This window comes from Abramis brama (genome assembly GCF_963993115.1).
Source record: "Abramis brama genome assembly, chromosome: 6".
In the NCBI taxonomy this organism is placed as follows: Eukaryota; Metazoa; Chordata; class Actinopteri; order Cypriniformes; family Leuciscidae; genus Abramis; species Abramis brama.
The window spans coordinates 38,818,538-38,843,441 of record NC_139968.1 but is presented as its reverse complement, the minus strand read 5'-3'; the positions used below and the strand labels follow the sequence as shown (position 1 = coordinate 38,843,441).

General features: G+C 37.2%; 1 protein-coding gene across 1 annotated transcript; it reads right to left on the bottom strand.

The window, feature by feature from the left end:
• Window positions 1-15: 15 nt before the first annotated feature.
• Window positions 16-24,283, bottom strand: podxl2 (podocalyxin-like 2). Its single transcript, XM_084116068.1, has 9 exons — window positions 23,965-24,283; window positions 14,545-14,787; window positions 11,891-12,061; window positions 8,764-9,440; window positions 8,009-8,083; window positions 3,965-4,121; window positions 3,320-3,381; window positions 3,020-3,199; window positions 16-2,146 (listed from the first exon to the last, which is right to left on the bottom strand). The coding sequence occupies exons 1-9, from the start codon at window positions 23,996-23,998 to the stop codon at window positions 1,934-1,936; spliced, it is 1,812 nt and encodes a 603-aa protein (XP_083972194.1). The 5' UTR covers window positions 23,999-24,283; the 3' UTR covers window positions 16-1,933.
• Between the last annotated feature and the right edge of the window lie 621 nt (window positions 24,284-24,904).

The window sequence follows — 24,904 nt, the reverse complement described above, 5'->3', positions numbered from 1 at the left end:
AAAGTAACAGACAAGCCTTCTCAAAACATTTATTTTTTTTGCTCTTTTAAGAGGTGGGACAACATAAAATTACCAGAAAACGACGAGATCGGAATCTCCTTACAATCAGGTACATTAAGCAGTTTGAGATACAAAATCAAAATGGAAAAAGTGCAAATTTGCTAATAGCTCTTGTACCAGGACAGAACGGTACAAAACTGAAGCGTTCTACAGTGGCGTCAAACTCTCCTACGTCAAGGCTTATTAAACGAAACAAAAATGCATGTACGTTATATATAGAGCGTTCTGGAGTACTAACCATTTACATGACCTGTTCACGTTTGCTAAGTTGTGTACAATCAGTTTGACCCCTGACATGTGCATAGACTATTATGTACTACAATGTTTCATGCACTTAAAATGAGTAAAGAATAGCCTTTTATCTATTGTGACAAATAAGATTGTTTTTTGACGAACAGACCGTACCATAAACGAGATAACCACCATGAAGATAGCTAGTTTAACACTTTTTTTTATCACTGTTTACTTCTGCTTTTAAAAACACTGAGAACATGTAGAAAACAAAGAAATCGTTGTCTAGCGCCATTTGACACATTTCTGTTTGAAAGACTCTTTTGTAAGAAGAATCTTGTTCTGCTTTGGATGCCGTTGGTGCTGAGCAACGTTAAAGGTGCAATATAAAAAACCTTAACAAAGAGCGACAATAATCCGGTACGGAGCAGCCATTCCGATCGATGCACAATAAAAGAGCAAGGCATGTAGGCGTCCATCCAGCATTCAGCATGTAAAAACACAATATGCAGCCTGCTTAACTGTAAATACTTGCATTAAAATAAGTAAAATTGAGAATGACTGATTATAGTGTATTATGAGATATACACTGTTTACATCAAGAAAACAACAAAAATTCTTGGTACAATCTCTTTCTCTGTCTTCAAGTACACTAGTGTTTTTTTTTTCTGTAATTCACCCAAAAATGAAAATGCATTTAATCGCCTTCATGTCGTTTCAAACCCGTATTACATTTTTTCTAAGAATTAACTTATGAAGAATCTTTACGTAGTTTTTCCGTACAACTTTTAGAGATCTCGTCAGGTTCGCCGCCATCGGGGTACCTTACAAAAACAAAAACTTAATTGACTAAAAAGCTATTGACTTTCTATAGCCCCGCCCCCTTTGAGTTCTGCTTGTTTGGTCTTCCGGTTTGTATTTCCACAGCATGAAGGTAAGATCTTAAAAAAAATATGAATGAACAGTTCATTTTTAAATTTTCCTAGTCTACTGACATTTAAGACATTTGCTTCAAACATTACAATGCTCATAACTTTCATTAACTCCACCAGCTTATTCTTCGACAGCAATATGCCATAGAAATATACAGAGATACGCAAAAACGAATTACTTTATGTCTTGTAATACAGCACACAAGCCAATATATTCGACCTTTTTTTGTGGAACTTGACGTCCGTTGTTATGTGGAAATCCACTTGTGAAGTTCCTTCTAAATTCTATTTTTTTTTTTTTCTCACAGAACACCAGTACAGTTTGGAACAACATGTGGTAGATTAAAACGACATATTTCATGTTTTGGGGTGAACTATTGCTTCAACAGTGCAATAAACAATCTTCAAACAACGTTTTAAACTCTAAAATATATCCTACTGATTGTTTGACACATTCGATTTAAATAAATACTAGTGATTAGCTCCTGCACTGAAAATTGTCCCATTTACAACTTGCATTTTAAAGCACTTTAGTTAGTTTAGTCCGTCTGAATTTAGTAATGCAGATAAAGAGAAAAAAGTCATACACGCCAAAAGACATCACATTTTATACAGCAGATGTTTCGAAAAAGCTTGAAAATGCTTAGTGCCTTCATAGTCTTTAATGCGATACTGCTTTCCCATGCCGTTTTGCTGATTGTTTCCCGGGATTAAAGGTGAGTATCTTCCTCTTGGTTGTCTTCCTCATCTTTCCCGGGCTTGTTGACGAGCACCTGCCAACCGCTCCCGCCGTCCGCGCCTGCCGTCACCCCATTGGCGCTGAGTTTCTTCTCCTGCATCTCTGATTGGCTGTCGCTGGTTACGTCCAGTGTGGGGTTGTCATGGCAACCGTTCTCCACAAAGTGGAGCTCTTCGCCTCGCGACTTGATGAGGCACGGAGGAGACGCACATAAAAACAAGATAAATAATCAATCAATGTGAACCCAAACCGTCACTCAGAGAATGTTGAGGTTAGTAATTAGTAGCATTCGAGATCCATTATTAATTGCGCTCAAGCTCTATGTTGACAGTGTGTGTGTGCCATAATCTCGATTACCACAGAACATTTTGACGCGTGAACACCATGGACCCTTTTCACATACTGTGTGATGGCGCGTTTTAACGGTCATCAACATTGTAAATCCTGAAAAGTTTTTTATATTTATATTGTTTGTTTTTTTTATTATGTACATTTATAACACTACACTTATTATTATATTACCTTTGCATCAAATTACAAAAAAAAACCTAGTTAACGCTGTTAATATAAATATTTATGGTCATATTAACTCATATGTAAAATAAAACAACATAAAATATAACAATTTATAAAACAGAAGGACACAATTAAATAAATATGTGAAATACTTTAAGATAATGAAATGTTGCAAAAAAAAATCAATAAAGTGGGAAATGTGCACAAAATTAAAAATAAAAAATATATTAAAATAAAATGCATTAATATAATATAGTAGACAAATAAAAAAAAAACTAAATGAGGTAGATCATAAAATGGTTTAATAAATCAATAATAATACTGAAAAATGTTAGCATAATTAGCATAATATTGACAGCAATTACCACGTGAACAACATGGACCCTTTTCACAGACTGTGATGATGACGTGTTTTAACATTGTAAATTCTGCAAAGTTTTTTATATTTTAATATGTTTAAAAAAGTTTAGGCCTACTCAACTATGATGACTTTTGAGAAACCTGGAAATGTGAAAAATGGTCTACTGTTGATTTGACCTACCATGTTCTTGAGTTTGGGTAAACGGCGCTGCCAGCAGATATAGATTATTCCAGACGCAATAATGAGCACACACACCGATCCGATGATCACTAGAACAACAAACAGCTTCCCGTAGTCGCTGCGGGTCTGACTGGGCCTCGAGTGGCACGTGTTTACGGTGGAATAATTCTGGATTCCAATCTGAGGAAATTAATTTGAGTTATTTATTATGCATATTATTCATGCTACTTAAATCGTTCACAGCGTTCAATGTATTAATTAAATGGATTATTATTATTATTTGCTGCATTTCAGTCCCACCTCATATAGACCTCTTCTGATTTCCCCCAGCATTGACAGGACGTCTTTTGGGGCTATGATTTCTTCACATAATGAACAGAAAATGAGACAAAAAACATTATAGAATGTTGTTTATCAATGAAGAATTGTTGAATCAAAAGAGGAAAATAAAGTAAAAGTTTACAAAGGAAATTTTGTGAACCCTGAAGAGTTTTTGCACTGTGACATATTCTATCTGAATCCATTTTTTAAATAATTTAGCATAAATTACAACAAACACTACCGTGTCATATAAATACTAAATGGAAATAATTTAATACAAAATGTTAATTGAGTGCTTCACTGTAATAAAAAAAGCTGCTGAAAATGTCACAATGCAAAACATCTTAATGGTACTTAAACGGGCCTTATTATCTGTGTGCAAAATATAATCTCTCGTGTTATTCTTTTGATTTTGTGACGTAATGCGACCTTTGTCAGGCTTTGTAAGATATGACATCTAATTAATGCTCTGAACAGAGATGTGTGAGATAATACATGCTATTTTTATCCTTTATATAGAGCATGAAATTAAAAGCTTACAAATTATTAACACATCTAAACCATAAACATGACATTATATGTAACCACAGAGGCCCTAAGTGTGTGTGTGTGTGTGTGTGCTACCCTGCTCGCTGGCCAAAGCCATCAGGAGCTGGTGGTCCTGTTGTGTGGGTTTGCTGAGGAAAATGAGCCAGGATCCTTGTGGGATGTTCATCTTTCTGGAGAAAGTGTTTTCCAGCATCTCCAAAAGTCTGTCGCCACTCTCCATGCGAAACTCGTCCTGCGAGAGACACACAAGGAATACAATGGGAAAACAGAGCCGTACAGTGATGTAAAAATCTTTACTTTTTCACCTTAAAAATATTTCATCTCATTCAGTCTCATGCTGAATATTCACTCAACATTCAGTGTGAGAACACCTTTACTAAATACATGCTTTCTCTAAATAAATGCTTACAAAAACATATACCCTAGGAGAGGAGAGAGATATCTAAAAGAGAAAAATCTAATAAATATGTGAAATACTTTAAGAAATGAAATGTAAAAAATAAATAAATGCAATAAAATGGTAGCATAAATGTGCTTAAAATTTTAGAATAAAAAATACATTACAATAAAACACACCAATATAATATATTGGACACATACAAATAATAATACAGTATAATGTTATCATAATTCAGGCATGAATTGTATTTATTTAAATGACAAATTTACATGAAAAATGTCAGAAAATACACCTTAAAAATGTAATATAGCTGACAAAAAATAAAATCTATTTCATGTCAGCTATATTACATTTTTAAGGACATTTTTCATATATTTGTTTTTCATTATAAAAATATAATATTTTATATTTTAATATTTTCATATAAGAAATACTTTATGACATTATACAATGTTCTAAGGCACATAAATGTACACAAAATGTACGTAAATTAAATATATCTAAATGTAATATAGTGGACAAAGTAAAAAACTAAATGATTACCGTAAGTCAATCATAAAATGGTGTAATCAATAAATACAAAATAGAGTAATTGTAAAGTAAATTGTATTTTTGTAAACAAAACAAAAAAAACAGAAAAATACTCCTGTAATAAAGCGAACAAAATCAGTTAAATACTGATATAATTGAAATGAAAAGTGACATAAAATATGACTTTATAAAATATGACCTTGAGTGTCCAGAAAGGCGCCAAATAAATAAAATGTATTATTATTATTATTATTATTATTATTATGACTTGAGATGAAATCTGAGGGCAAATCATGCTCTGTTTCTCCAGTCTCCGAATCAGGAGCTTCCAGACACACAGATAACCAGTGACCCACCTAAAAAAAAAACTGGTTTGCTTTGTTACTGAGACTCGGTAACAGACTTCCTCCAGTCAGAAGCAGACACACATCAGACAGGCTACAGAAATCAGAATCAGGGTTTTTTTTCTCAGGCCATTCACAGCAAGCGCTGAGTCATTCAGACGGAGAGAGACTGCGCTCTCGCCCTGTGGGCTGTATTGGTTTCTGATCAATGGCTCTGCAGTGCTGCTCGGGTTCAAACACTCCCTCGCTGGAGACGTCGAGGGTTTAGCACACAGCTGTCAGGGAGCCAGTGGGGGGACAGTTCTGTGGGATCATGCTGCAATTACGTGCCACTAGAGCGTTACTGTGGCAACAGACAACTGGCCTCTTCTACACTGGCGAGACTGTGTATGTGCCAGTGATGTGTGTGTTAAGAAAGATGTAAAAGAAAGGAACATCACACAATCTTTTTAGACAGCAATAAGATTCAATGGAGAGCAAAAGGATTAAAGCATGATGTGGCCACGATTTACTAAAGCAAGGGCACGAATTAGCACAACGATTTACTAAAATGAGATAACAAATTAGTACAACATGGCCACAATTTACTAAAACAAGGGAACGAATTAGCACAACGCGGCGGCCACAAACGAGGAAACGAATTAGCACAACGATTTACTAAAATGAGATAACGAATTAGTACAACATGGCCACGATTTACTAAAACGAGGGAACGAATTAGCACAACAATTTACTAAAACGAGACAACGAATTAGCACAACGCGGCGGCCACAAACGAGGAAACGAATTAGCACAACGATTTACTAAAACAAGATAACGAATTAGTACAAAGCGGCCACGTTTTACTATAACTAGGGAACGAATTAGTTCAACACAGTTACGAATTAATAAGTCATGGTAATTAATTCAGAATTCATGGCCACAATTTCTTTTCTTTTTTTCTGCGTGTTATGTGCAGGGCTCTGCATAAATTGTATTTTAGTTTAAGTTGAATTACTTAAATGACTAAAACTAAATAAATAAAAATTATAAACTAAATAGGCATTAAACAAATGAATACAAATGTCTAAAACAACAGAATTACTAAAACTTAAAATGGAATATATCAAAATAAAAATTAATTAAAAATATTAATAAATACTTAGTAATGATACTAGAATAACACTGGTCAGAGATCTCAAAATGAACAAAGTTTCTCATCAAATTCTCAAGAAACCAAATGATCTGCTTATGATCTTTACAGCTGCTCTTTACTATTACCGTATGGCAATTATCAAGACAAAATGCATGGGAACTGGGACTGTCAGGCTCCAAAAATTACAGAAAACCATCGTAAGAGTTGTCAATATAACTACTGAAGCCATTAGATATCATCTAATGATGAACAGAACCAAATTTAACTCTCAAATCTCATTTTTGCTTGCATACATTCAGATATGATGGACCAAAACATGTTACTAATGTCAAATATCATTAGTACCACTTTTATCGGTCCATTCTGTCATTTTAGTAGCTCTGCTGACTGACTTCATTTTTGGACGAACTATCCCTTTAAATGAAACATAAATGTCAACTACAAAAGCTCAAGATTAACCGAGTGTAAGAGCGTTTGCCTCTGTGTGTGTGTGTGTGTTTCACAGCTCCGCTAGCTAGTACATAAGATTAAGAATCACATTTTTCTTTGTTCTTCACTATAAAGGCCAGAGAGCGTGAGGATTGTGATAAAACGAATGAGCTCTGAGCTCCCAGCGTGTGTCATTGTTTGTGCTGAGCGTGGTTAGTGTGCAGTCAGCATGTTTCAGAGACGGAGAGCATTTCTGCTGCAGTACGTGTAGTGAGAGTCTGAACAGAACACACACCTTCATGAAGAGCGATTACATCAAATCGTGACTGGATTTTTATGAAGAAAGGGTGACTTGTTTTGTTCATGCAAGAACAATGCATTGGGTTAAGGTTAGCAAGTGTTTTCTGGGTGGATTTTTGTAACAAAAAATGACTTAAACAGTCAAAGTTGTCCGTCATGTTGGGTTTTTGTAACAAAATATGACTCGCACAGTCAAAGTTGTCCGTCATGTTGGGTTCATATTGTTTTTTTGTAACAAAAAATGACTCACACAGTCAAAGTTAACCATCATGTTGGGTTCATGTTGGGTTTTTGAAACAAAAAATAACTTACACAGTCAAAGTTGTCCGTCATGTTGGGTTTTTGTAACAAAATATGACTCACACAGTCAAAGTTAAGCGTCATGTTGGGTTCATGTTGTTTTTTTGTAACAAAAAATGACTTAAACAGTCAAAGTTAACCATCATGTTGGTTTTTTGTAACAAAAAATGACTTAAACAGTCAAAGTTGTCCGTCATGTTGGGTTTTTGTACCAAAACAATGACTCGCACAGTCAAAGTTAATCGTCATGTTGGGTTCATGTTGGGTTTTTGTAACAAAATATGACTCACAGTGTCAAAGTTGTCCGTCATGTTGGGTTTTTGTAACAAAATATGACTCACACAGTCAAAGTTAACCGTCATGTTGGGTTCATGTTGGGTTTTTGTAACAAAAAATGACTTACACAGTCAAAGTTAACCGTCATGTTGGGTTCATGTTGGTTTTTTGTAACAAAAAATGACTTAAACAGTCAAAGTTAACCATCATGTTGGTTTTTTGTAACAAAAAATGACTTAAACAGTCAAAGTTGTCCATCATGTTGGGTTTTTGTAACAAAATATGACTCAAAGTGTCAAAGTTGTCCGTCATGTTGGGTTTTTGAAACAAAAAATGACTCACACAGTCAAAGTTCTCCGTCATGTTGGGTTCATGTTGGGTTTTTGTAACAAAAAATGACTTACACAGTCAAAGTTGTCCGTCATGTTGAGTATAACGTAGCCCTTTCCTGCAAGGTTGCTCCAGTCGACACAAATCACCTGCACAGAATGAGAAAAGAGGGTGTTTTGGTCTAACAGCCACTTTATTACACTGAATTGTTGTGGTTTGTCGAAACGCTCACTGACAACCTGAGAACAAATCTATAAACGCATTACTCTTCCTAGCATTCAGATAAATCAATCGTGAAATCATTTCCATCAAGACATGACATAGCCTACTTCATCCAAACAAACAACTGAGGATTTTATACCAAGAACCACCTGAATATGATTTGTCAATGTTTTTTTTTTTTATTATGTTTTTTTTTACAAAGTTATAATGGAAAAAGACACATTAAAATGACGTACTTCTTGTTATTGTTAACTAAAATGAAAAATAAATTTGGTAATTAAAATTAAGCTGAAATAAAATAAACTCTAAATATTAGATTAAAGAAAAACATTCAAATACATTTATATTTAATACTGTATATTTATGTTTTATATATTTATTAATAAAAATTGTATTTTATTTAGTCACATACAAATACATTACAAATATTCATTAAAAGATTATATTTTTATTTTTGAACAGAGTATCTACACCTGATCTCTGAAGGTCTTGAGCTGTTTTCTCTACTTCAAACATTGTGTTTGAATATTTTATACAAGACGATGACTCTTTGAATTGCTTCGAACTAAATTAGCGCTCAATTAATGTGTATCTTGTCATTGAGTACCTGCTCGGCCTCCTGGGACAGCTCTGAGTCGTGGAGCTCCGTTTCGGCAAGATATTCGGTGCCGGCGTGCCGAAGCTCCGCCCCATCCTCGTCCGCCGCCGTGGTAAGCTCCGCCCCCTGCCAGGCAGATTCAGTGAAGACCAACGGTGGCAGATCTGAAGCGGGAGAGGATGAGGGCCCGGTCGTGAGGTACCGCCAGTCAGACTCTTCCTCCTCGTCCGGTTCAGTGGGGAAAATCACCAACTCTTCCTCATCCTCCTCTTCCTCAGAATCGTCCTGGTGTAGAACGTCAGGCTGCAGGGGCTCCCGGCTGGGCAGGGGCCCGATTTCTGGAGCGGTGGGTGCTTGCGTGACTTTACGGCCCTTCTCGTCATCAAACGGGTCCTGGGACGCAAGGCGTTTGTCAGGCCCGGCTGTGGCCTCTTCTCGGTTCTGACGGGCCAGTCCGAGGGAAGGGGGCGTGGCCGTGGAGGGGGCGTGGCCTTCAGCACCTTCTCTTGATGGGCCGGGGGAGGGGTGGAGGGGGAAACCACTAGATTCGGAATCACTCTCCCATTGCTCCGGGTCCACGGGCTCAGCCGTAGGGATGAAGAACAAAGAAGAGGAGTTGGTCTCACTGGGCTTTTCGCTCAGAGAAAGTGGTGAAGATGGCGGTTCTGGAGATGAAGGGCTGTAATCTGATAGAAAGAGAGCAAACGTGTCAGAAACATAAATCAAAACACCACAGAAGTGATTTCTGACTTCACCGAGCCATGTACAGTATATACCCTGTATGTGTAGTATTACATTACGTTATGCCACAGAATAGTTGTAGTTGTAGTATAAGCAGAGTGGAATTTTGTACAGTACAGTATAACGCAAGTATAGTAAGCATAGTATTAAAGAGCTTTTTATGACTTATTTTATGTTTTAGTGTCTGATAGCCAATAATTATTTATGCTGTTAGACTACACTAATAAAGCATTTAAACATTATAGATATTTAATAATGTTAAATATTATAATAATATTAAATATCAAAATGCAAATTTTAAGTGTTTTATTTATAAATAATATAAACATATTTCCATTGTTGATAATTATGCCATTATATTGATGCAATGTTGTTTTGTGATTTAAATTGTTGCAAATTTATTTTCATATTTGTTTTTGCTTATGTCTACACATTTCTCACTTAAGAATTTATAGGCTGTTTATTAATCACTATTTATCCATAGATATTACAAACCAGTTAGTTTAAAAGTGAATATCGGTAAAAATATCCAGTAGCTCCTCGCTGCAGTACAAGAGATCCAGGGGGCGGAGCTAGATCCAGATCCAAGGGGTGGAGCTGGATCCAGACCCAGGGAGGTGGAGTTGGATCTAGATCCAGGGGGTAGAGCTGGATCCAGACCCAGGGGGGGCGGTGTTAGAGCTAGATCCAAGGGGCGGAGCTGGATCCAGACCCAGGGAGGTGGAGTTGGATCTAGATCCAGGGGGTAGAGCTGGATCCAGACCCAGGGGGGGCGGTGTTAGATCTAGATCCAAGGGGCGGAGCTGGATCCAGACCCAGGGAGCAGCTTTGGATCCAGGGGGCGGAGATAGATCTAGATCCAGGGGGCGAAGTTGGATCTCCTCCCATTGCATTTTGATTGGAGTTTTGCAACAAGACATGTCACACTTACTCATGTTGTTGCTCTTTTCAGATGGAAAAACAAACTTGCTGAAAACAATTATTTATTTATTTGTTAACTTTTAAATGGTTAGTTACAAACACTGTAGTTTGTACATTGTGTGAATGTGCACTTATAATTACGTACAGTGGTGGGCAATAAGCAAGTGTTTTATTATAATATTTTCATTTGGAGAAACTTTTACTTTTACTCCAAAACATTATAACATCAACAACAACAAAAAAAGCCTGGAAAAGCCTGTAGTTCCTTGTTAGATATAATATTTCTTAAAAATAAGTTTATTCTTTGATTGGCTGATCCTTCACCCCTCTCAATAGTCCACATGCACTTTGACTTCAAATACTTAAGTATATTAATAAGTAGGCACTTCTACTTTTACTGGAGTAATATTAAATCAAGTTCTCTTTCTACTTGAAGTAGAAAATGTGTGTGCTTTTCCCTCCACTGATTATGCATATTATTATAAAACTATGAGACTAAGTATAGCAGCACTGTCAGGTTGTCTTCTGTAATTTTATACTTAAAATTGACATCACAAGGGCATCTGACTTAATTTACATAACATAATAAGAGCATCTCACTTACTTAAATGCATGCAAAATGCATTACCAGCACAATGAAATAGAAAAAAAACCCCAGGTAAAACAGACACTGAAAACTATTGAACGTGAAACATAAGGAAAACCACATCGGGAGCACATCGTCTAGCCGGAATAACAGACCAACATTAGAGGGAAACCAATCAAAATTAGAACTTACACATAGAATTAAATGATAAATCACAATTTTTCCCTTTCACACTGCACTGCACTACATCATGCACACAACACACTCAAATGTTGCAACTTTTAAAAACTTTTTAGAATTGCGGGCTGCAACTTCACAAATCTGTTGGAGCAAAGTATAAAAAGTGGGAGGAGTTGGATCTGGACTCAACCTCGGATCTCGTGTTCTGCAGGACCATCTCAAAATATCAGTCCATCTCAAGTGGGACACGGTATAGTCAAAGATGCCAAAGTCTTGTATAAGTATAAAGTGTGCTATATCATAGCATATAAAAGCATGTTATAGTATTGCACAGCATAAAGAGCTTAGGATGGTTTATTGTATAGTCCAGGATTAAGAAAATGTTGTTTTCACAGTATAGTGGATGTACTGTAGTAGGATGTGGTGTAGTAAGATCTGATGGGAGTTATTCATCTTTAGTTTGTGGAGAACAGCAGATTTGAGCAGCTGCACTGCAGCACTGCACCTGCGTCTGGCACAACACACACATCAGGGACCTGAGAGCTCTTGATCGCAGCCTGATTATTCATGAGACACACACACACACACATACACTGAGACACGCCGTAATGAGGAGAGCTTTTGTCTAGTGTCAGCGGGTGAGAGACCATATATCTAGACTTTTTCAGGGAAATGATCATAACTGGATGTAATAAAAAAGCAGTGTACCAGAGACTGTGTGGCAAGCTTTGGCGCACTCCTCCAGCGACAAGAAGTTATTGAGGTTCTCTTTGCAGCCGCCGAATACGAAGTTCTCACACTTCATGGTGACGGGGTTAAAGTGCCAGCGAGGGTACGACGCACGACATGGTCCAACCTTCCTGGGCATCAGACAGCGCTCTGAAAGCCAAAATATAAACGAGAAACACCCACTGAAAACTTCTGAAGGCGTACAAGAATGCTTTTAACAACAACAGATTCAGAGTTTCTCAAAGTCAGTCCCCCTGTACCGAACTGCTATTGGCTTGGGATGAAAAGCAGCAGGTGACTGAAGGTCTTCACACTAATTAAAGACACCTGGATGTGTGAAAACGGACAAGACGGCTGAAAAACTCCTGTGAGAGTGTAGACAAAAAGAGCACAAAACCACAGGAACAGACACACAGACAGATAGATAGACAAGACGAAAAGTTGGTGATAGATAGATAGACAGATAGATGGATAGATGGATAGATAGATAGATAGATAGATAGATAGATAGATAGATAGATAGATAGATAGATAGATAGATAGATAGACAAGCAGAAAAGTTGGTGATAGATAGACAGATAGATAGATAGATGGATAGATGGATAGATAGATAGATAGATGGATGGATGGATGGATGGATAGATAGATAGATAGATAGATAGATAGATAGATAGATAGACAAGCAGAAAAGTTGGTGATAGATAGATAGACAGATAGATCGATAGATAGATAGATAGACAAGCAGAAAAGTTGGTGATAGATAGATAGATAGATAGATAGAGTTTCTCAGATGAGGAGTTGCACTGCGAGCACAGAGCCAGGTGAGGAAACACACCTGCAAGTGTCTTCACACACTCACACTCCGTCACGGTTCTGTCCACCTGTCTCTCCATATGGTGGATCAGTCGAGCCTGTCTGCAGTGTGACACTGTGTGTGTGTGTGTGTGTGTATTCGTTCAGCAGTGGTTGAGTGTGACGGAGTCTTGTGTTCACGCTCAGATTTACTGCGGAAGGCACAGATTTACTCATCTTCCATATGGACACACTGAAACGGTTTACTAAACATTTAAAAAAGAAAGTTTATCTCAAGTTATTAAGCAGATAGTTCTGATTGGTCCCTTCAGTGCATATACAGAGAGCAAATATTAGCTTTAAACGCTAGCATGTTCACCTTCAATGCTTTGGTGCTGTGGCTGGTTGACAATAAAACATGATTTGAGGAATCATTCATGTCAGTAGCATGGGATGAGTTGCATGCCAAAGTTTTACACTTGTTCAAATCACTAACCCTAATATGAGCATTTATAACAGTGATGTCTCACTTAGCGTACAGCGCGAGTGTCCCAGCTGATATCCACCTGAGAAAATCTCAATTTCACACTCCTCACGGCAGAAAATCTTTGGACGACTCTGTCCTTCTCTCTGTCTTACACACACACACACACACACCTGAAACGGGCCACTGCGGTGGAAGCAAGCTAGCAGGTGAACTAAAAATAAGACTGTTTTCGGGCACATTTATTCCCAGGCGTTGTGGAAAAAGTGGATATATTATCTCTACTCACTACTGTGAAGCACATCCACAACTGAAATATCAATGGAATTGTTAAAGCCAGAAAAACTAATCAACAAAAATGAGGTAAACATCAGGAGGTGTCAAGGAAATGACGTACGATAATGTGTCCTAAAAGCTGTTATTCGCACCACTTTACACTCCTAATTGCTGTTTTGACAATCATTTTTGTGAGCTAAATAACTGTCTAGAGACTGAGTCATACCGAGAGACTGACACAATATGAATCCATCATCATAAAAAGACAAAAATTCAGTGCCTTTGTTGCACCATTTACAGGTGCAATATGTCATTTTTTTGCACAACTAGTGGCAGAAAATGGAATTGCAAAAATAAAAACTTGCTAAACAAGTTTCAAACCCTAGAAATTTGTAGTTCCACCACAAATCCAAGGTATTGTTTGGATGAATGTTAATTTAGTTACATCAAGCCACTCAAACAAAAAGACTGCAGTTAAGTTTGGTGATGCTAGTACAGCAGAAATTACATACTATAGACCCAGGATTATTTTCTTATCCAAAATATAAATTTTGGCCAATTTTAAATATGTAGCTAAATATGCAACCAAATTTCATCCGGAATAGAATCAAGGCGAAAAAGACGTACTGTTAAATGTATTAAAAATGCATTATAGTATATTTGTATTGTACTAAAAACATACTTAAGTACATTTTTAATACATTTAATAATTCACCTGAATTATTGTCAGAGCAAATATTTAGACCCCTAGTTGACATGACAAGCACTTGACTCATTTACAATCGTAAAATTGCAACCAAATTTCATTCATTTTTTGTCAAGAGTGTATATTTACACCCCTAGTTGACAAATGACGAGAACTTGACATATTTTTGATTGTTATAATGTGACCAAATTTAATTTGTAATAGAATCAAGTCAAGTCAATATTTAGACCCCCAGTTGACAAATGAGACTCATGACGTCAGATGAAAAAGGAAAGTCATATCTTTTGAGTCTTTGAAAGTTTACAAAAACAAACTTGATGAATTTGGAGTAACGTGCACTTATGAATCGTGTTTCGAATAACTGCTTCTACTCACCGTTCATGGCACCGCTGTCTTTGATCTCGGCGTGAGCGTTCTTGCCATCCTCGTTGTCTTCAAACCCAGAGCTCTCCTGAGAACTCTCCATGAATCCGGGTTTACGATCCCGCGAGACCTCCTCATGCTCCTCAAAGCCTACGGGAACATCCAGAACCGGCCCGTGGGAGCGGAGAGGATTGGGGAGGAGCGCTGGACCGGCACTCAGAACCTTCGCACACACCAGAACCAGGAATACTGAACCTGAATGAAAGAAAAAGATTTAACTTCTCAGGTGCTCTTCACCTGTCGGTCCGAAAAAATGACAGAAATTAATTGTTTTATTTAAATTAAATTAATGTACTACGTTTTAGTTCGATAATGTTTTTTTATTTAATATTTTGTATTTTTAGGGGATTTTATGGTACTAAATTAATTAAGTACCATAATTAAATTAAATTTTATGGCTGAATTATATTTACGCTGTATTTATAATCCATTTATTCACTTTTTGAGCATAGAGCTGAAAATTTAATTTAGTAATTTTTCGAAAATTGAATTTAATGTCGTAAATCTTGAATGCTTTAGAGCACACACTTAAGGTTGATCTCTTTTCAAAGACGACACTTGGCAGATTATTGCTGAAGTGAAAAAAGTTTTAAAAAGTGAACTTAAAAAAATGACAGAATTTTACATTTATTGTTATGAAAAAAGTGCAGAAATACCATTTAATTTTTATATTAAATATATATTTTCAAAAACAGAAAATCAAAATCAAAGCCATAAATCTAAACAAGATGTTAAAAATTTGAGCCGGATATCTCAAAAAATGAGCTTTCAGAAAGATTTTGTTTGGCTGCAGTACCAAAAGTTTCCACTAGATGAAATTCGTCTCCCATTCATTTCCAATGCGCTCATTTTTTACCACAAGGAGCATAAGTGTGACTATTTTTTACAGGACCATTTCACCTGTTCGAATCATGTCCATGTTTTTTTTTTGTGTGTGTTCAAATAGCAAGTGCCAAAACATTTACCAAGTTCCACCATTTCAATGAAGAAAAAAAACAAAAACAAAACAAATGTACAATTTTTTGGTCAAAAATAACAAAGACCACCAGAGGGTAAAATAGCTCACTTTATGGGCCTAGGCTGAGTGAATACACAAACAAACATGAAAGAACCAAACCAACTATTTAATAATCTACTTCACCACAAATGAATCTTTCTCAAACTGTGATGGTTTCAAGGGTGTATACCCATCAAACACTGACTGGAAACATCTCGAGTCCTGGCTTCAATGGGCTTCAACCACAGATGGCTTCGTATCATGGAGGCTTAGCATTGTCTCTAAAACCAGCCAGTCTTATCTTTCCTCGCCCTACCAGGTCACCACAGGATTAGCGCTGGTTTTAACACTGGAAAGCTAAAAAAAAGCCAAAACTGGCCTGAAATCTGCAACTACTCTTCCGTTGGAACCAAGATGGAGTTTCAAAGCCAATTACACAGTTCTCTAAATCTGACACGGCTTTAGTTTTTATTCATGGAGCTGTTTAATGAAATATATTCTCTAGCGAGGTTTGGTTTAATTAAGGAGACCAGCAGGCTGATGTGAATCTGGTATTATATTTAGCAAGTGTGTGATTGTGTGGTAATTAACAGGGTGGAAAAACTGGGCACTTCCTGCTCCAATTTATGAATAGATCAACTTTGCTTTCTGGAAACGTTCCAGTGGTTTTTAGAGACTCTGAAGACCCTGGACGTCCAGCGAACTTGAGCCATGCAATGCTGGGGAAACTTCCAAACCAGAAGGCTGTTGGAGAGCATTATCCCAAACAACCAAATGACATTTACTGAGTAAATGGGTTGATTACAAGCCAAATACATGCTTTAGACCACTTTGGCCCTGTTTACATCTGGTATTAAGATGCGTTTTGGTCGATCGGATCGCAAGTAGACGAGGGAGACACATTCCCGTTTACACCTGGTGTTTTATTTTGTCTCTATTGTCCACTTTTAACCACTTCTGTCCTGATTTCTTCGAGGGGAGGGTCTATGGGTGGGTAAATGTATGGGCTTTTTCAGATCGTTTAATCTAATGGACAAAATAAGTTCACACAATCTACATATGAACGCAACCAGAGACGACGGAAAAACATCCGGAGAGCATCAGCTTTCATTTCTGCTCTGACAGACGCAAGACCAGCTGTGAGTGTGTGTTAGAAATCAGGAATGGTGAGAGAACATTGTGCTTGGTATGTTTTTCTTCTTTAAACTAAACTTTGGTCTCCAGTCGACAAAGTTTAAATCCCGTCTGGCTAGCACGCTTCCCATAATGTTTACACATTAGGTCAGTAGGCGGTCTTTTGTGGCTGTTCGAACAAATTCGGCCACATGAGCGTTTACACTATGAAAGCAATCCAGTCAAATGCGTTTTCGACTACCTCTGGAAGTGGTTGAAAGTGGACAAACTCAAAACGTTTTAGACCCCGTTTACACCTGTATTTAACGTTGTCCACTTGTAATCCGAAACTAAAACGCATCTTAATACCAGGTGCAAACAAGGCCTTTGACCAAAAACACACTACATTTATTCCATTCAACTTGAAAAGTCTGAATATCCACTGTCCTACTTCTAAAAGTGCAACAGAATGCCACTTGAAGTTGAATGTCCAACTTGAATACTCGTACACTTTCAGAATAAATGCTAGTAGGGCTGTAGTACTCGAGTCCGGACTCTACCGTTTTTCTATGGTCTCGGACTCGCTGGTAATCGGACTCGGACTTGTCTCGGTCTCGGCCACTGGTCTTGCCAAATATGGCTTTTGGTCTCGACCGAGTCCAGGTGTCTTTATTATGTTCCCAGTAAGCAAAGCACACATATGTCGCTGCGACTGGGAACATAATATTGGAGGGAAAGTGAAACACTGGTGACAACAACTAGTGAAACAACTAGTGATGGGCATTTCGGCTCTTTTTCGTGAGCCGGCTCGTTTGACTCACAAACGGCTCTTTAAAAAATAAATGTTTTAACTCGCTGAAAGTCCACCGCTAGTTGATATTCACATTTTTAACAACCCGAAAAGTTGCCTGCTTGCCTTGCACATCTAATTAATGGGCAAAGTTTTTCGACTTTTTTTCTTACATTCTTTTTTTTTTTTTTATGTGGATGTTATTGAGCTTGTAGAAGTTTAGCTCTTGCATTCTTCTGATCTCGCTGAATGACATCTGAACAATATTTTTTTCAGGGAAGGCATAAACCAACCATAGGGGTACACTCTGTAATACTGGTCACATTTTTGTTGTACACTACTGCACATCTGGAGTGAAGCTATATTGTCATTTAGTTGCTCAAATGCTCAGTACTAGTACCTAGCAGTGGTAATAGTAGTGGGTTGGTGTTTGAATATCAGTTCTAACACTGCTATTATGAGGTATCCCCATATGTCATCATTCTGTTTTCTTTAGATTAGAAGATTATATGATATCAAGGGGAATGTCTGTACTTAAAAATCCTGGGTGTTATGACTCTGTTTTTGCTTTTAGATCAACAAATAATAACCCAAAATGATTGTCTTGATAATGTCATGCATAAGACTTTTTTTTCCTGTCCTGGACTCGGTCTTGACTCAGACTCGAACCTTTTTGGACTCAGTTTTGTCTTGGACTCGACTAGTCCTGGTCTTGGACTTGACAAAGGTGATCTTGACTACAGCCCTAAATGCTAGTATACAATTATCAAAAATTTGCTTGTTAGACAAACACTTTGCTGCCATGCCATTTTATTTGCATTCAAATTAGCTGAAAACTTGATGCTGAATGCCTTTGGTCCTTGAGTGTCAAGTCCAATTTTCTTGACAAGTCCTATTAAGATTTCAGAGCTAAGATTATCAGTAAATAATGACTTAAATTTGTGTCTGATCTAAAAAAAAAAATGTATCAAATGACTTCAAAAGAACAGAATGCACAAGCCATATGGACTACTTTCATTGTGTGTTAATTTTTTGTCCTTTTTGGAGCTTGACGGTCAAGCAAAAGATGCTCTCCTTTTGTGCTCCACATTAAAAAGAAAGCCATACTTGTGTTGAACAAAAAGAAGGAATTATTTGTTACATTTTGGGGGGTGGGGGTGGAACTAATGGATTTCCCTCCATCTTTCTATTCTACTAAACAACTACCAATCACCAGCCCAAAAGTGCAGTCGCATACACACAGTCACCTTCTCTCCGTGGTGTATGTCCTTAGAAAGCATCAATGTCTCACTCCACTATATCACATTAATTATGGTTGACGCAATCTTATTTTTCCTCAGTGGACTCCGGTTTCTGCAAGGCTACTTCTGACCTCGCTTCATCAGTGAATGAAAAATGTGAGTTTGCTGACGGCTAAAGCCAAGCACGTCTATCTCTGAGGAACTTTCCTTGGCCTTTCTACCCCAGAGATGCTCTCAAAGTTCGGACACGCGTTAGATAGTACATTAATCATAAAAGCTAATACCTCGTTTATAGAGGCTCTGCGGCAATAAACCCTGTCCGGGATATTCACACTGGGGAGAGAGTTGGATAAACTGGATGAAACTCAAGAAGATAAAACATTTGTGAACCTGGACCACAAAACCAGTCACAAGTCGCACGGGTATATTTGTGGCAATAGCCAACAATACATTGTATGGGGCAAAATTATTGATTTTTCTTTTATGCCAAAAATCATTAGGATATTAAGTAAAGATCATGTTCCATGAAGATATTTTGTAAAATTCCTACCATAAATATATAAAACATTTATTTTTTTGAGTGAATGCAACACAATCACGAACATAAATGAACAACCCTCAGATTCCAGATTTTCAAATAGTTGTATCTCAGCCAAATATTGTCCTATCCTAACACACATCAATGGAAATCTTATTTATTCAGCTTTCAGATGATGTATAAATCTCAATTTCAAAAAAATTGACCCTTGTGAGTGGTTTTATGGTCCAGGGTCACATTTGTGCATTAGCTTGAAGAACAAAACAAGAGGAAATATCTCGCTAAAGATGTGAAATGTGCCTCAGACATGTTCTTGACATTGTGTTTTCATATCATAGCATGTCCAGTGCCCACCTGTTTCTGTCTGACTGATTTCAGAAGTCTTAATATAGTGCACATTCATCCGTTCAGACCAAGACGCCGGAATCCTTTGCCATTTGATACGAACACAAATCCGTCACATAGCAGCTATTGTACTAAATATACAAGCAGTTCAGCCAGCGCCAGTCTCAGACTCTGTGAAAGAGCTGAGGAAAACCTGAACACAGGATAAGATGATTCATAAATCCTCAATCCCACCAAATCTCGGCCCAATTTAAAGCGTGAGGCACCTGGACTTCAGCAACGAGATGAGAATTTTATACGGTTGCCAATTAAATCTTAGCCCCACGTCTTTCTAAAAGCTCCCCGTCCCTTTTCTTTTCTTCTCTTCTCGGATATGAAGTCGAGATAAATGCTGATGTCACCTGACCTGAATGTGTTTCTAGGCTGTGCCAGCTTGCATTGCAGCAGAGCCTGTGGGTGTAGGTGGCATCGAGCATTAGGACTCAGATTTATAGTCGTCAGACTGGCAGCTGCAGGTCTGCTGTTGCTGTTACTGCTAAAGAGAGCTCGAGTGGTGCCATAGTACTGAAAGATTACCATAGTTGTATACCACGGTATTTAAATTGCTCTCCGTGTGGTATGTATCCAATTAAAGATGATATAACCATGGTATAAATATGATACTGTACTACAGAGAACGACAACTGGCGGCCCGCGGGCCAAAACTGGCCCGCCAGCAATATTTTCTGGCCCGCCGGATTATTTTGGAAGTCCTAAATGCTGCACAAAACTCTTCCACTACTTGAGAAAAGCCGTAGTCGCGCGGCGATTTCACCGCCGCATACTGTGTGAAACACCCATAGGGAATCATGTGGCGCGGGATTACATTTTAAAGTATAACTGTGCGTTCACACCGGACGCGAATAGCGCGTCAAATTCGCGCCTGCCGCGTCTAGTTATACGCTTGACCACTTTGTGTCCATTCGCGCGTCAAAAGACGGTAGCGGTCAGAACTCTGGTGTAGGCTACTTTGGACGGAGCGGGCGGTCTGACTGACAATAGCCCACTCCCGACATCTTTTGACAGCGTATCCGCACTTAATTCTGACCACCTGTACACCTAGCTCTGAGGAGCTGTTTGGTACTGAAACCCTTGTCAGTCAACAACATTCTTTTTTTGCAAGGATGTTTGAAATAGTTCGGCAGAAAATAGCCTACTTCATTTGTCAGTAGGGCAATATGATTTTCGTTTATGTTGCTTAGAAATTTGAGTGATAGGCTTTGTCCTATTTAATTTATGTTAGGCTATTTACAGTATATTTCTTCTTTTTTTTTCTGTGGCATTTTTTTTCTCTGCTGACAGTACAATGTTAAAATAGCCTAATATTTATATTGACACGAACACAATTTTTGTATAGCATTTATTATAGGCTACTTAATCTCATTCATTGAGACATTTGAATGTGAGATTATGGAAACGAGATCTAAATTTTGCGGACCCGTCAGGTCGGGAAATAAAGCGGGTGAACACCGAGTGTATTTTAAGCGGTTGCTGAATAGAACCTTGTGGGAGCGGGACGGGAAAAAAAACCAGTCTCGCGCAGACCTCCTTAAACCTTAGGTGTGTATGTGTGTGTCCCGAATAAATAATAATAATAAAAAAGGAATAAAGTTCAAAAGCGAATGAGGTATGATTGCTATTCACACCTGTAATCTGTTACCACAATAGTACTTGATCTGTTTAAAATTATTTCCTTGATATATGCCTAAGGTGTTAAATTAAAAATTAAAAATCAAAATTAAAATTTGTCTAATCCAGTAATTAATTTTTTCTATTTTTGATCTGAGCACAATCAGAAAATCAGAAAACCCGTCGTTATTCGTTTTTTCATTTTAGTTCAGGAAATAAATAATGGAAAAACAAGTCGATTTTCATCTTTTTATTTTTGGTTTTAATTTGAAAAAAACGATTGAACGAATGATCCACGGACGGTGACGGACCCATCATATTCCGCGATTATAGGCCTATATAAGAGTATTTAATTTGTATCCATAGGCCTACTCTGTGTAGCTGGCCCGCCATCTACTGGCTAAAAAAAATATTGGCCCGCGGCCAAAGTTACTTGCCGACCCCTGCTGTACTACAACTTAAATTAAATGTCAATACTAGGCATGCACCGATATGAACATTTTGGCTGATACCGATCATTCTTTATATTTGAAAACTGATAACAAATATATTGGCTGATGAATCTAAATCCAAATTTTTATACAATTTTTGAGAGCATGATTACAAAACCAAAAGTCTCACCATTAAAATCCATGACCCAAATACACAATTATAATGTTCTCATTGTAGCCTATATGACAGACTTGCGTTGCACATGTTGCACTTAACTGTATTTTCCTTTTTTTAAGTGATTTCAATCATATTTCAAGCAATTCAAAACCATCATGTTCAATAGTTTGCATTTGAAGTGTCTCAGCTGAAGGAAATAATCCATTATTTATCGGCTTTGATATATCGACAACATTTTCTTTTTGGGCCAATAACAATGACATTAAAAATGAACATATCTCGGCCGATGTGGGCGATGTATTGTGCATCCCTAGGCAATACTGTACTTTGACTATGACTTCAAATGTTTACTATATGGTACGCCAAGGTACTTCAAAGAATACCATGGTATAAGTTCAAAAAGCAGTGTATTACCATAGTAATACCACAAAAAAGGAAAATAAACTGATATATACCATGGACTGGGAGATTACTGTGGTATTTACATAGTACTCCAAGGAATTGCAAAAAACACAATGGCATTAACATGATACCATGACTATAACCTAAATTAAATGGCAATGCAGCATTTTGACATATTCCATGACCTGAAATGTTTACTATATGGTACGCCAAGGTATTTCAAAGAATACCATGGTATACATTCAAAAGGCATTGTATTACAACAGTAATACCACAAAAATGTGCAATACTTTGACAAATACTATGGTATTTACATGATACGCCAAGGAACTGCAAAAAAACCCTATGGTGGCATGTCCAAAAATGCCACAGTTTTATATACATCATGGCAATGAAATCCATATACAATGATATTTACATGGTACACTGTAAAAGTTGTAAATAAAAGATTATTGGAGTTTTTACAAGAAAATACTATAGTATCTCAGTCTTTCTACTTCAGTTTTACATTTAATTCGATGTGTTACTTGCCATTTCTTTGTAATTGTGAAATTTACCAGCAGATTCTGAGTTAAAATTGTTTCAAAGTAATCCCAGTACAATTACTCTCCTATGATTACTTTCATAGATTAAGTAAATGAAAGAATATCATATAAACCTTGTGATTACTCTCTCTACCACATATGTCCATAAAACACAGTATATATGGTATTTACATGGTACTCCAATGCACTTCTCAGAATACCAAGATATTAACCGTGTATGTTTAAAAAAATATACACGTAATATCACAATAGTTTAGAAAAGGGAGAGCAAAGACTCACAAATGCACATTCAATCAGGACATGAACAAATGCCAGTGTGGAATGTGATGTTGAACATGGACTTGGATTAAGCCTGAGTCTGTGCTGCCCATTAGACTAAACAAACCTGACCTGTCCTTGTTGTTGTGTCTGGTCATCGGTCTGTGTGGACAGCAGCACAGAGGGGCTTTTGAACAGCACAATCTGTCAGCCGGGGCCTCATGGGCATGACAAGCCATCACACACACTCACAGCATGCCAAAAACAATCAGTGTCCACAACAGCTGCAAAATGCTCTTTTCTCAGTTACATGATGAATCATGCTGAAAATCCTGACTGGACCTGAATACACCAGCTCGTCTCTGGATAGAGAGGAAAAGGGGCGTGTGCCGTAATCTGCACTACAGATCAATAACTCAAATATCTGAATCATTTCAGTGCCTGGACTTTTCATACAAGATATTAGAGATGATGACAAGCACATAAAAAAAAAATAAATAAAAAAATTCACAATTGATCATCTTAGAAAACAACAATGCCCTTTTCTCCACTCATCGTGACAATGAAAAGTCTTAGTGATGATGCAAATTGGTCTCAGACACCGCATTATACATCAAACCTTGTGATTACTCTACCACATTATCAGACATTTTAGGTTTTTCAATGATTAAATTATGAAATGATCATCAGTAGGTTGACATTTTTACAGACAAATATAAACATTCATATATAAAATAGATTAACAATAATTATTTTATTAATAAAACTATTAATATTTTAAACTTTAAAATATTTTATTTCTACATGCAAAGATTGATTCATTCCACACACATGCAAAAAAACAAACAAAAAAACATTGAACTTACCAAACATGAGGCACTGAAAAGACACGGCTGACATCTCTGCAGCTTTAAATGATCGCAGTGAGGAATGATCGCGGCAGTATTACAGTTCGTTCATATGTGCATCATACGTGACTTACTGACCTCAACGTGCGCGAGAAGAGACGCACTAACACAAAATACTCATCGCAATTAAAAACAAAAGGTCAGTCGATAGTCTCGCGCTTCATCTGCCTTTCTCTCCGGACAAGCGTGATGCACTGTGCAAAAGATGCGAAGAAACCTAGACGGTAGTTTTGTCTGCAGCTCCTCTTGCTCTTGCAGTCAATGAATTAACAGGGATATATTGAGGATTTTGGAGGGTTTGATTCCTGCCTGGCGCAGTGACTGCAGGGATGCTGGGTCCTAAACACCGCCGGGCTTATTTATTTTAGCGACAGTACGAAACTACATTTAAACGGCCAGCGATGGAATCCTGTCGTCGACCAATCAGAACGCTCTTATTATAATCAACGGTAACACTTTACAGTAAGGTTCATTAGTTAACATTATGAACTATGAGCAATACATTTGTTACTGTATTTGTTAATCTTTGTTTACGTTGGTTAATAAAAATGCAGCTGTTCATTGTTAGTTCACAGTGCATTAATGTTAACAAGATCTTAAAATATTAGTACGTGTTGAAATTAAAATTAACAAAGGTTAATAAATGCTGTATGTGCAGTTCATTATTAGTTCGTTAACTAAAAAATCTTATTGTAAAGTGTTACCTTTATTCTTTTTTTTCTTCCAGTTTTTAATTACAAGACATCAGAATTGCAATCAAATAAAGACATAATTGCAATGGATAAATGGTCTATATCTCACAATTCTGAGATTTACATGAGTTGTGAGACAGAACCTAAAAATTTCAAGAAATCAAGTCAGAATTGTGAGGTATAAACTCACAATTGAGAAAAAAAAA

Excerpts from the sequence above, each read along its gene's own strand:
- podxl2 (XM_084116068.1), bottom strand. The coding sequence starts at position 23,998 with ATGTCAGCCGTGTCTTTTCAGTGCCTCATGTTTG. Across the intron at positions 12,062-14,544 it reads AGACAGCGGTGCCATGAACG|AGCGCTGTCTGATGCCCAGG; the intron begins GTGAGTAGAAGC and ends TTTGGCTTTCAG. Across the intron at positions 3,382-3,964 it reads GGCTTTGGCCAGCGAGCAGG|AAATCATAGCCCCAAAAGAC; the intron begins GTAGCACACACA and ends CATTATGTGAAG.